The following is a 12,970-nucleotide window of genomic DNA, read 5'->3' as shown; positions in this document are numbered from 1 at the left end:
AAAAATTGCAGGCATTTCGGCCCCTCCAAGCTAACCACTGTTCCTGGTTAACAACTATTAACCAACTCTTGAGTATTTTGGTGAATACTCAGATATTTTTACAACTATCTGTGCAAAACATTCTTTGGAAGAGCAGATGAACTTTTATTTGCTTTTTTTAATTTTAGCCTTTTAAAAACATTTCACTTCTGTAAATGGCTTATTTAATCACTCAGCTATTGGGATTGTCATACTTTCAAGTGCATTCTTCCAGAGCAACTAGGAATGTGGAGAACTGTGGGATTGTGTTTCTAGTCTCCAGGTTAGGGAGTGTCTCAAGTGATCCAGCAGTTCTAAGAAAACTGATAAACGGGAGCACTGATCGTTTCCCGCCAATCAGGTTTTGTTTTTGTTTTGTTAATCCTCACCTGAGGATATCCCCCCCCCCCCCCCCCCAATTGATTTTTAGAGAAAGTGGAAGGGTGGGGGAGAGAGAGAAAAAAAAATCATCCATGTGAGAGAGACAAGGATTGGTTGCCTCCCACACAGGTACTGACCCAAGCCGGGATAGAGCCTGCGTCCAAGGTATGGAAGCCGGGGAATCGAACCCAGGACCCTTCAGTCTCTGGCCAACGCTCTATCCACTGAGCCAAACCAGCTAGGGCTATCATCAGGTTTCTTGTGAACCTCAAAGGAGAGGCAACATACCAGAGCATCCTGAACACTGCTAATTGTTATTTAAATGTAAAATAATTTGATCTTAATTTTACAGATGAGGAAATTGAACTTGTTGAGCCCCAGAGTAACTCTTGCAATGCAGAGCCAACCAACTGTGCTAAGGAGGGTCAGGGCCTTAGGTCGGCTGACTCATAGCCTCGTATTCTTTCTTCTGCACCCATAGGGCATAGTCTAAATACTTAGAAACCTTTCTGATCTGGTATTTAATGTTTGCCAATTTTTTTTAAACACTAATGATGATTTCTTGTGCTAAAGAGTTCTTTAAAATAGTGATGTGAAGGCTTAAATGACAAAGTAATACATTAGCTGAATTAAACTAATCTTGAATACATGCTGTGTGTAAAACACTTGGACATCTTCCCTCAACACATACATTTTCTGTACTTGTCTTAGAATTTCCATTTAGTGGAATGAGTTTACCTCTGACAGGCTCAGATCCTAACTCTTAAGGTATTTTCTTTTCTTTTTGCCATGATGGTGATTTGGTTACTTGGACTTGGGAAAACTTACACTCAGGTATGAATACCACTCCAGTCAAAGGTGTTTTCAACAAAGGTGATAATTAAAAGTTTATAAACTAAACTTTAGGTTGAGAAATGAAAGAACACGTATTGATTAAAGGGAGGTTGGCTATTACTACATTGTGAGACCATTAATGTTAAAATAGGGCCATGCTGAAAAACTAGCCAGTTAATTTTATTTAGAAGTCTAAAATAACATTTTCAGTTTCTTAATATAAAAGGTGGCTTTTAAATAAATAAATGGTGACTTTACTCAATTCTTTTTTTTTTTAATCCTCACCCGAGGATATTTTTCCATTGATTTTTAGAGAGGGGAAGAGAGAGGGCAAGACAGAGAGAAATATCAATGTGAAAGAAACACATTGATTGGTTGCCTCCCGCTCGAGTCCTGACCAAGGCCTGGGCCAAGGAGGAGCCTGCAAACCGTCTAGGGCTCCAGATATATATAATTCCAGGACAGTTCATATTTTCTTTCTCACACACAGAAAAACCCAAGATGTTCTTTATTTACCATAAAGAATTGAGTGGGGCCCTAGCTGGTTTGACTCATTGGATAGACCCTCAGCCTGCGGACTGAAGGGTCCCAGGTTTGATTCCCGTCAAGGGCACAAGTCCAGGTTGTGGGCTTGGTCCTCAGTAGGGGGTGTGCAGGAGGCAGCCGATCAATGATTCTCTCTCATCATTGATGTTTCTCTCCCTCTCCCTGCCTTTCTGAAATCAATAAAATTAAAAATTATATATATACTAGAAGCCCAGTGCATGACAGTCGTGCACTGTGTGGGGTGGTCTCTCAGCCCGGCCTGCGCCCTCTCGCAGTCCGGGACCCCTCAGGGGATGTCCACCTGCCAGCTTAGGCCCGATCCCTCAGGGGGCAGTCAGACATCCCTCTCGCAATCCTGGGCTCTTGCAGTCCAGGACCCCTCGCTCCTTAACGCCCGCCTGCAGCGGAGGCGGGAGAGGCTCAGCCATGAGGTTTTTGGGTGAGCGGCGCTCCCCCTGGTGGTCAGTGTGCATCATAGTGACCAATCATTCCGCTGTTCAATCGATTTGCATATGAGGGTTTTATTATATAGTATTACTTCTAATTTTTTAAATCACTCAGGTTAGATATTAGATATGTATTTGTTTTGTTTTTGAGTACTTGTATAGGGTTTTTTTTATTATAAATTTAGTGAATACCTAGTATGTGTAAGGCACTATGTGCATTGAATCATTTAGCCCCTACAGCACACCACTGAGAAGCTATATCTCAGACTGGTTAAATAAGTGACTTTGGCTTCACATACTTTCTTACATTATACACCTAAGGTTTAGAAAACAGTTGCTTTTAGATACATCTCTAATATATGACCAGGTTATTTACAAATGCATTTATTTAACTAGAAAATAGGAAAAGAAATTGGTTTCATCCTCTAGATTATATAACAAAAAGATTATCATTTGCAATTATGTGTGAATTAAAGTCCAGGAGAAGGATGAAGTCAAACATTAACCTAATGAAAGTTCTTTGCTAGTTAAAATATGAGAACCAAAATAACGGCAATATTTGTTTGATTTGCCATAAGCGGTTTTTCACACCGCTTAAATATTAGATATTAAAGATGCTAAAAATCTGAACAATCATGTGTTCCTCTGCACCTCAACTGGCATGATTTATTACGGTAAAGCATTTTTTTTTTCTTGTGTGGCATGTAAACATGATTAACAAAGTGATAGTAAATCCTCACCTGAGAATATTTTTCCCATTGTACAGATATTTTTTTTAAAATTTGATGTCATATAGGTTTCGGAGTCTGTGCTTTGCTAACCCAAGCAGTAAGGTACCTGAAATTTTTGTCAAAACCAGAGAGAATGATACAGCATTTATTTGTAGTTTGTGTCTGTATAATTTGATTGGTCTTGTAAGTTGAGTCACTACTTAAGAATTATCACTTTCAGAAAACATACTGAATTTATGAACCTTGATCTCAGAAGGGTTTTGTGAACTTGGCCTCAAAGGCAAGGAAATAAAAGCAAAAATAAAGGAATGGGACTACATCAAACTAAAAAGCTTCTGCGCAGCAAAGGAAACCATCAACAAAACAAAAAGGCATCCAACCTAATAGAACATATTGCAGACGATACCTTCGATAACTGGCTAATATCCAAAATATATAAAGAACTCCTATAACTCAACAAGTACCACAATAATCCAATCTAAAAATGGGCAGAGGACCTGAACAGACACTTTTCCCAAGAAGACATACAGATGACCAATAGGTATCTAAAAAGATGCTCAGTGTAACTAGCTATAAGGGAAATGCAAATCTAATTTGGCATAGGATCCCTTTGGGCTGAAATTTGCATCGGGCCAATAGCAATTAAATATCTCTTTAATGATTCTCTCCCACCCCTTTACCAGTACTTAGCAAGATACCAAACTTTATAATGCAGCTTTTTTTGAAGTTAACAGTCTAGATATCTATCTAAAGCTGTTTACATAACCTATCTGATAAGAAACAGAATTCTTGGTATTATTCTATGCTTATGGTAGTTCTGGTTATTTTGTAATTTATGGGGAACTACTGGCAGCTCTCTTAAGCTCCTGTCAGAAATAGAATGGTAGCTGTTGTTTCTGTTGTTGTATTTTAAACCAAATACACAGATCACAGGAGATTCTAGGAAATTCTCAGTCTAGAGAAGGTAATGTATATTTGCCATTAATAAAGTATTTATACTTATGGAATGTGTGTTTTATTTTTTAAATGTGTCCTTTGGTTTATTTTTTTCACCTTGGTAGTGGAGAGTTTTATTCTCAAAAGATAAGAAATGTCTAGGTTGCCCTAGCTGCACTCTATTCACTAGGCTCAGTGAATAGAGCATCTGCCTGCGGACTGAAGGGTCCCAGGTTCGATTCTGCCAAGGGCACATGCCTGGGTTGCAAGCTTGATCCCTAGTAGGGGGCGTGCAGGAGGCAGCCAATCAATGATTCTCTCTTATCATTGATGTTTCTATCTCTCCCTCTTCCTTCCTCTCTGAAATCAATAAAGAAATAAAGAAATGTTTAGGTCATATGCAGTAAGTAGGCTCCTTGTGCACTGATGACCTGCTTTTAACCTGTCCCTTGGCTAGAAGCAACAAAGCTAGTTACTTGTCTGATTTCTTAGGAAACTAATATTTTCGTACTTTCACTGCAGATAAATAATGTTTGAGCTCCATATCCCATCCCCCCATTCATTTTGGTCAGTGACAAAATAACTTTTTAATGCACTGGAAAATGTAAAAGTTGGTCGTTAGACCAATTGCTAAATGATAGGAGTGATCATAATTAAGAATTTGTGACTTCTGTGTTCTGTTGACTCCCCCATAATTTTTTTTTAAGAGGAACTTAATTTTTTTTATTGATTTTAGAGGAAGGGAGAGGGAGAGAGAGAGAAACGTCAATGTGAGAGAAGCACAATCGGTTGCCTCTGATACACACCCGACCTGGGACGAACCAGGGATCTTTAGATGCACAGGTGTTCAACCAATCAAGTCACACCGGCCAGGGCCCCCATGCTTTTTAATGGTGATTGTTTCCCTGGTATAAGGAAATGAATTCCAGAACTCTGCTGAGTTGAAAGGCTCCCTCCCTATCCCTATGCAAATGGTGACTTTTTTTTTTTTTGGAGCCACTGACTTTCAGTCCCTACCTTCCTAATAGTAAGAAGAAAATTGGCGTAATTGAGATCTACTAGAAATAGAAGGGACATGTAATGTTCTAGTTTACTAAGAAATTTATCATCTGCAATTTAGAATCTCTAGCTAACCTCCTTTTTAGAGCAGACAGCGCTATAAGAACAGACAGAGCTAATAGGCTAGATGTGAGAGGAATCATGGGTTTTTTGCACTATTGATATAAAAGCTACCTCTGTGGGCAATAACCCTTAAGGAAATTGCATTATTTTTCCACTTTAATGTAGTTACTTCATAGAACCTTCTGTGTGTCTAGACCAGTGGTCTGCAAACTGCGACTCGCGAGCCACATGCGGCTCTTTGGCCCCTTGAGTGTGGCTCTTCCACAAAATACCACGTGTGGGCGCGCACGTACAGTGCTATTGAAACTTCGTGGCCCATGCGCAGAAGTCGGTTTTCGGCTCTCAAAAGAAATTTCAATCGTTGTACTGTTGATATTTGGCTCTGTTGACTAATGAGTTTGCCGACCACTGGTCTAGTCCAATATACAAACAACTGGATCTCCCAAAGGTTGAAAATTGAATGGCAATAAATATTCTATTCTGTTTCATGAGGTCCTGGTTGTTGATGATTGTGTCATTTTTTGTGCCTTATGTACCATACACATTTTACAATCTTCAGTGTTTAATTTAAAACAAATGAGGTGGAATATGCTAGAATAATATAACATACTTTCTTTATGTTATAAATGTTTTTTTACTTTCTGTATGATGTTTTCTTTCTGAGATAGGACAGATGTGGTAGTTTCATGCCAATAGATCCACAAAAGCCTCCTGAGAAGCCTGGGAGATGTTTTTTGTTGTCGTTTAAATCGTTTTAGTGGTCCTAACCGGTTCGGTGGATAGAGCGTCGGCCTGCGTACCAAAAGGTCCCAGGTTTGACTCCGGTCAAGGGCATGTACCTTGGTTGCAGGCACATCCCCAGTAGGAGGTGTGCAGGAGGCAGCTGATCAATGTTTCTAACTCTCTATCCCTCTCCCTTCCTCTCTAAAAAACCAATAAAATATATATTTTTTAAATAAATAAATCGTCTTAGTGATAATTATACCCAAACAGTTATTTTCTCTCTGACAAAGAGTCAAACAATTAACACTTTCCTGCCATCTAGACTTTAGAGACAGGACTCCATTCACGGAGCCTTTTTACTGCCTGCTCCTCCGAAGTTAACGGACTTTGGAATTGGCCGTTAGCATACCTTTAGGGTCAAAAACCTTGATGTTCATGCATAGCTTTAGAAGAGTAGATAATTTCTTACTCTCCAGTATTTTATCTATAAACCTAAAGTATTTTTCTGGGCAGTAAGGTTCCTGTAGAACTTTATTCATGGTTTATTGTAAGAATTAAAAGTCCTTCACGTGTTACTGGACTTTTTGCTCTTCAGAATGACAACATTCAGGTATTTATAACCTAGGAGCTGTCAGGCTTCTGACTGAAAATGAAATGGCATGAACTTTGAATCTGGTAATGCTGCCTCAGCTTTGTAGTTTGCTCTCTGAGTAACATTTTTATTTGTATGTATATTTTGATACCTGTGTGTTTGACACTGACAAAGGCCCAGAAGGAACAACTGTGAATGTTAAGTGATTTTAATAAATTTTGAATTTTAGAAAATAAAAGATTTTTAGCTTAATATCACCTTGTACGGATTTTTCTATCTTTATGTGGCAGTAGTGATTTCTACCCCCCACCCCCATGAAATCCGTAATCAAGCATTAATCAAATGGGAGACTTCATTTTGGTTATGTAATATGAGAAGGATCCTTATTTTATCTAATGTCCATTGAAAAGTACCCTAATATCTGCTCAACAGATTTGGAAAATTCTGAAGGAATCTGCTTTATTGGATCAGTTGGGCCTATTCCATATTATTTTCTTTAAATATGTTTATCCAAGCAAACACTTGGCTGTGAATGTCCCCTCTGACCGTCAGTATTGCTGCTTGCTCTTGCTGATTTATTTGAATGAGGGGGAGAAAGTTGATACATAACTTTTAATGTTTTAATTGATTTCAGAGAGGAAGGGGGAAGGAGAGAGAGAGAGAGAGAAACATCAGTGATGAGAGAGAATCATTGGCCACCTCCTGCATGCCCCACACTGGGGATGGAGCCTGCAACCTGGGCACGTGCCCTGACCAGGAATCGGACCATGACCTCCTGGTTCATAGGTCGACGCTCTAAGCCACGCCGGCAGGGCTTATATGTTTATGATAAGTATTTCATAAATGAAAAAGGAATGCCCTGGTAGGAATTAAAAGGCCCTGGGCCAGGCATTCTCTGTATGGGTTTTTTAGAAAATATGTGAAAACATTTTGAAGGGAGAAGGGGTGTTATGTTTTACCCCATAAGTATTATGGACTGATGCATGATTGAGGGTAAATGAAGTTTGTGGCTAATTAACTCATTTCTAATTTGCATTTCAAAAATATCCTATCTAATAAAAGGGTAATATGCAAATTAACCATCACTCGGTCAGAAATGTGGCGGCACCCAGTCCAGAGGGGGGGTGAGGGGGGCAGCCGCTGAGAGCGGGCAGTGTGAGCGGCCTGGCGGAATGCTTGCTTCATTGCTGCAGCGACTAGGCAAGTGTTCCGCGCCTGGCCGCGGATGGGCCTCTGGGCAGCGGGCGTGGAACGGCCAGACCCCGCAGAGAGCTACTGGCACACAGATTCGTGTGCAGGGCTACTAGTCTATACTAATAAAAGGGTAATATGCTAATTAGACCAGACCTTCTTGACAAAGCCATGGTGACGGGGCCTAGGCAGAGGTGGTTAGGGGCGACCAGGCTGGCAGGCGGGGGCAGTTGGGGGGCGATTAGGCAGGCAGGCAGGTGAGCAGTTAGGAGCCAGCGGTCCCGGATTGCGAGAGAGATATCCGTCTGCCGGTTTAGGCCCCATTCTAGGGATTAGGCCTAAACCTGCAGTCGGATATCCCCCAAGGGGTCCCAGATTGGAGAGGGTGCAGGCCGGGCCGAGGGACACCCGACCCCCATGCACAAATTTCGTGCACTGGGCCACGAGTATTTATATATTTTTCCTGTTTTTATCCACAGCTTTCCCATGGTTTGGCATGGACATTGGGGGAACTCTAGTAAAACTCTCATATTTTGAACCAATTGATATCACAGCAGAGGAAGAACAAGAAGAAGTTGAGAGCTTGAAAAGTATCCGGAAATATTTGACTTCTAATGTAGCATACGGATCCACAGGTATTCGGGATGTACACCTTGAACTGAAGAATTTAACACTTTTTGGCCGAAGAGGGAACCTGCACTTTATCAGATTTCCAACCCAGGACCTGCCTACTTTTATCCAAATGGGAAGAGATAAAAACTTCTCCACATTACACACGGTGCTATGTGCTACAGGAGGTGGTGCTTACAAGTTTGAAAAAGATTTTCGCACAGTAGGTGTCTGTTACTCAAAGCCAAAAATTGGTACCCAGTCTCTTCAGTTTTTAAATGTGAGGCTAGGTTTCCAACCAGTGTATTTCTTAGCTTAGTTCCTCCTGCTGATTCATGACTAGTTTTGAGTTGGGGCATTTAAACACTTTTATAAGTTCAGTAAGAAGTGCCAGATTTGGGGTTATTGTTGTACGTGATATTTGCTAAAAACCTGCTCTTGTTAGGGACTACAACAATAAAAAGAACTTTAATGAATTTGACAGTGTACAAAGCCAGATAGAAATGTGGCTTGAATTATTCTATTATTGTGTTATGTTTGCAGGTTTTGAGTATGAGCCATGTAGTCATCTCCCCCATAGCCATCTCCTTCCCTAATCCCAATTGAAGCCAGTGTCTTCTGATTAGTAGACATTTGATTGAAAGTCCCTGTTACCCCTTTTTTCCTGGTTTTATTTACTGTCTCAAAGGCAATTATTTGGATATGGCAAGAGGGCTACATAAGTGTTGATTTATGTGCTAGTAGAGGTTTACCAGGCTTCTGGTCCTTTTCTTTAGAATCAAGATTTAAAAGTTGGTATTTGGGACTAATAAAATTTTTCCTTGAAAATATGCATGTATGCCATTTAATTTCTCAATTCATAGAAGAAAAGTGTTACTAGAACAGAAGTGATCACTTTATATATGGCTTGCATAAACTACCCCCTTTGTAATTTAGGATAATTTAAGAATCTAAATGTTTATTAATTTTTTTCTTTAATTGATAATCCTGAATTCAATTTATTGAGTAATTTAAACATAAATTTTATGACTTTGAGATCGGTTTGTTTGGGCATATTATCCAAAAGCCAGGGGAGATGTCAGGCATCCCAAATCCCTGCGACTGAATGTTAGTTTGGTCCCTCTATCCCAGTGGTCAGCAAACCGCGGCTCGCGAGCAACATGTGGCTCCCAAGCCGCAATTTGCCGCTCTGTTGACTAGTGAGTTTGCCGACCACTGTCCTAGTTCATAGGTCGAAGTTCAACTACTGAGCCACAGTGTTCCTCTTTTAAATGCTTAGGTCAGTGGTCAGCAAACTCATTAGTCAACAGAGTGGCAAACCGTGACCACTGCTCTATCCCATCTTCGTGAAAACTAAGATGTCCCCACTGATTTCCAAAATGCCTCCAGAGATACCACCAACCGTCACTGAGGCCACTGGACTAGATGAAGTCCCAAAGAGAATTTGACACAAAACGAAAAAGTAATAATGTGGGGGTCATAGATGATTTTGAAGTTTGGTAAAGTACATGAAAATTATACAGTATAACTGAGTATTTTGAATGCTGGTTTTTGTTCACTTTATAAAATTTGTTGGCATTTTTTTACAGATTGGAAACCTCCACCTGCACAAACTGGATGAACTTGACTGTCTTGTAAAGGGCTTGCTGTATATAGATTCTGTCAGTTTCAATGGACAAGCAGAGTGCTATTATTTTGCTAATGCCTCAGAACCTGAGCGATGCCAAAAGATGCCTTTTAACCTGGACGACCCCTATCCATTGCTGGTAGTGAACATTGGCTCAGGAGTCAGTATTCTAGCAGTCCATTCCAAAGACAACTATAAACGAGTAACTGGGACAAGGTAAATAACGAATATTTATAATTCACTAGTGCCAATTGGCATTAAAATTCCCATAATGTTAAGTGAATTTTTGCCTTGGCCAGTTGAGCATCATCCTGTGTACCAAAAGATTGCCGGTTCAATTCCTGGTCAACACACATACTCAGGTTGCAGGTTCATTCCTGGTCAGGGTGCATAAGGGAGGCTTCCCATCAAGGTTTCTCTCATATCAGTGTTTCTTTCTCTCCCTCTCACTTTCTTTCTCCCTAAATTCAATAAACACATAAATTGAATTATTATCTGGAATGGTTCCAGTGACTTTTTTATTTTCCAAAGTATTTTTCTTCTTGCCTTATTTTTCACATTTTTATAGGTGTATTTAAGCCTAAAGCTTGCCATCTGCTGATTTCATGCAGAGTATTGGGTAACGTTGTAATTAATTCTTATAGGATGAATTAGTGTGCACTCTTTATGGGATAATATTAATGTTCCAAATATCCCTTCAAATTTTCTGTAGTACCTGAAACATGAATGTGAAACGAGATTTTAAATTTTTTCTTACGATTCTGATATATACTTGATTGACGTTTAAGGAGGGTGTAGACTCCTCTTTAATTTAAATCGATTTGGGCATATTTCAGGTTGATCTGTGGAAAACTCATTTCAATTTTTTTTAAATATATTTTATTGATTTTTTACAGAGAGGAAAGGAGAGGGATAGTTAGAAACATTGATGAGAGAGAAACATCGATTCAGCTGCCTCTTGCACACTCCCTACTGGGAATGTGCCCGCAACCAAGGTACATGTCAGTGACTGGAATCGAACCTGGGACACTTCAGTCCACAGGCCAACGCTCTATCCACTGAGCCAAACCGGTTAGGGCTCATTTCAATTTTTTATTGATTTCAGAGAGGGGGGGGAGGAAGGGAGGAAGGGCGGGAGAGGGAGGGAGAGAGAGAAACATCAGTGATGAGAGAGAATCATTGATTGGCTGCCTCCTGCACACCTCCCACCAGGGATCAAGCCTGCAACCCAGGCATGTGCTTTTGACTGGAATCAAACCCAGGATCCTTCAGTCCACAGGCCAATGATCTATCCACTGAGCCAAACCAGCTAGAGCCTCATTTCAATTTTAAAGTAGCACTCCTATTTAAATAATACTTAAGTTTAATAAAATTATTTTATTTTTGTGGTGGTTAAAAATCTACCTCCATTGTAACTATGCTAATGAATTACAGGAACGTACCGTAGTTCCCTTTTATCTGTGGTTTTGCTTTCTGCGATTTCAGTTACTGTAGTCCGAAAATATTAAATCATAATTTCCAGAGTTAAACAGTGTAGGAGTTTTAACGTGCACACTGTTCTGAGTAGCATGATGAAATCTCCATGCTGTCTTGCCCATGATCCTCCCTTTGTCTGATCTCTCCACACTGTGTATGTACACTTCCTGCCCCTTAGTCACAGAGTAGCATCTCGGTTATCAGACCCACTGTGGCGGAGTTGCAGCGCTTACATGAAGTAATTATTTCAATAACTAGAGGCCCGATGCACGAAATTCATGCACTGGGCAGGTGGGTGTCCCTCAGCCCAACATACACCCTCTCACAATCTGGGACTGCTGGCTCCTAACCGCTCGCCTGCCTGATTACTCCTGATCACCCCCTAACTGCTCCCCTGCCAGCCTGATTAACACCTAACTGCTCCCCTGCCGGCCTGATAGCCCCAACTGCCCTCCCCTGCAAGCCTGGTCCCCCCTCAACACCCCTCCCCTGGAGGCCTGGTTGCCCCCAACTGTCCACCCCTGCTGGCTGATTGCCCCCAGCTGCCCTCCCCTGCCGGCCTGATCTCGCCCCCAGCTACCCTCCTCTGCTGGCCAATTTGGTTCTGATTGGTCGGTTTCTATGCCAGTCAGCGTCAAAAGCTCCACCTCCTAGGTAGCCATTGGCTCCTCACAGTTCACCCAGATTTTGTTCTGATTGGTCTGTTTCTATGCCAGTCAGCGTCTCTGGGCCTATCAATGGGGCCTGATCAGAAAGGCAGGGCTGATCAGCTGCTCCGGTGGAGACCTGGAGAGAAATGGAGGCACAGCTGCTGGCCAGGCTCAGAGAGAAAGAGAGAGGCAAGTGCTGATCAACAGCTGCCACAGAGGCTACAGATCAGACCCTTCTTCTCTCTTCAGGCCTCTCTCCAGGCCTTATTCACAGTCCCCTCAGCAGTCAGTGCTGGGTTACCGTGCCTGCAACCATAGTAGTCAGTACTGGGTCACCACGGAAACCCAGCATTGATTGCAGGACGGACTTCCGGATGGTTGAGCCTCCAGTTGTGAATGTGACGGACCCAGGGTTTTTATATCCTATGTAATAAAAGGCTAATATGCAAATTGCCCCCTTGACCAGGAGGCGGGGCTAGCCAGCCAACCACCCACGTCCCCTCCCTCTGGGTGCCCCGCCCCCATCGGCCCCGATCAGGGTGGGCCAGCCGGTCCCTACCCATGCACGCACTGGGCTTCTAGTATTAGGATAATGATCCCAAAGCACAAGAGCATTGATGCTGGAAATCCAGACATGCCAACAAGAAGCCTTAAAGTTCTTTAAGGGAAAGTTCTCGACTTAATAAATAAAAGAAATCGTATGCTGAGGGGAACAAATTTGCTGTGCCTAAATTGTGAAGGAGAAAAAAATTGCCTGCTAGTTTCGTTATCACACCTCCAAATGCCAGCGTTATAGCAACAGTGTGTGATAAGCGCATAGTTAAGTGAAAAAGGCATTAAACTCGAGGGTGGAAGGCGAGCAGAACCCGTGTTCTGACTGATGGCGACGTGGTGCCCCAGAAGCACTGATCCTATAGGAAGACGTCAGCCCGGGGTCCCCTGATACGAGTGCCCACATTCACATAACTGTTATTCCAGTGTATTGTTAGAATTGTTTTATTTCATTACTAGTTACTGTTAATTGCTTACTGTGCCTAGTGTATAAATTAAAGTTTATTATGGGTACATATAGGAAAAATAGAGTTCAT

General features: G+C 41.5%; 1 protein-coding gene across 1 annotated transcript in view; it reads left to right on the top strand.

The window, feature by feature from the left end:
- Window positions 1–12,970, top strand: part of PANK3 (pantothenate kinase 3) — a 28,559-nt gene that overhangs the window by 883 nt on the left and 14,706 nt on the right. Inside the window, exons 2-3 of the mRNA XM_079771939.1 lie at window positions 8,000–8,352; window positions 9,719–9,972. Coding sequence (XP_079628065.1) covers window positions 8,000–8,352; window positions 9,719–9,972 — 607 coding nt within the window. The remainder of the gene's footprint in view (window positions 1–7,999; window positions 8,353–9,718; window positions 9,973–12,970) is intronic.

This window comes from Cnephaeus nilssonii, assembly GCF_951640355.1.
Source record: "Cnephaeus nilssonii genome assembly, chromosome: 5".
NCBI lineage: Eukaryota > Metazoa > Chordata > Mammalia > Chiroptera > Vespertilionidae > Cnephaeus > Cnephaeus nilssonii.
The sequence above is the reverse complement of the archived record's forward strand: the minus strand, read 5'-3'. Positions and strand labels throughout refer to the sequence as shown.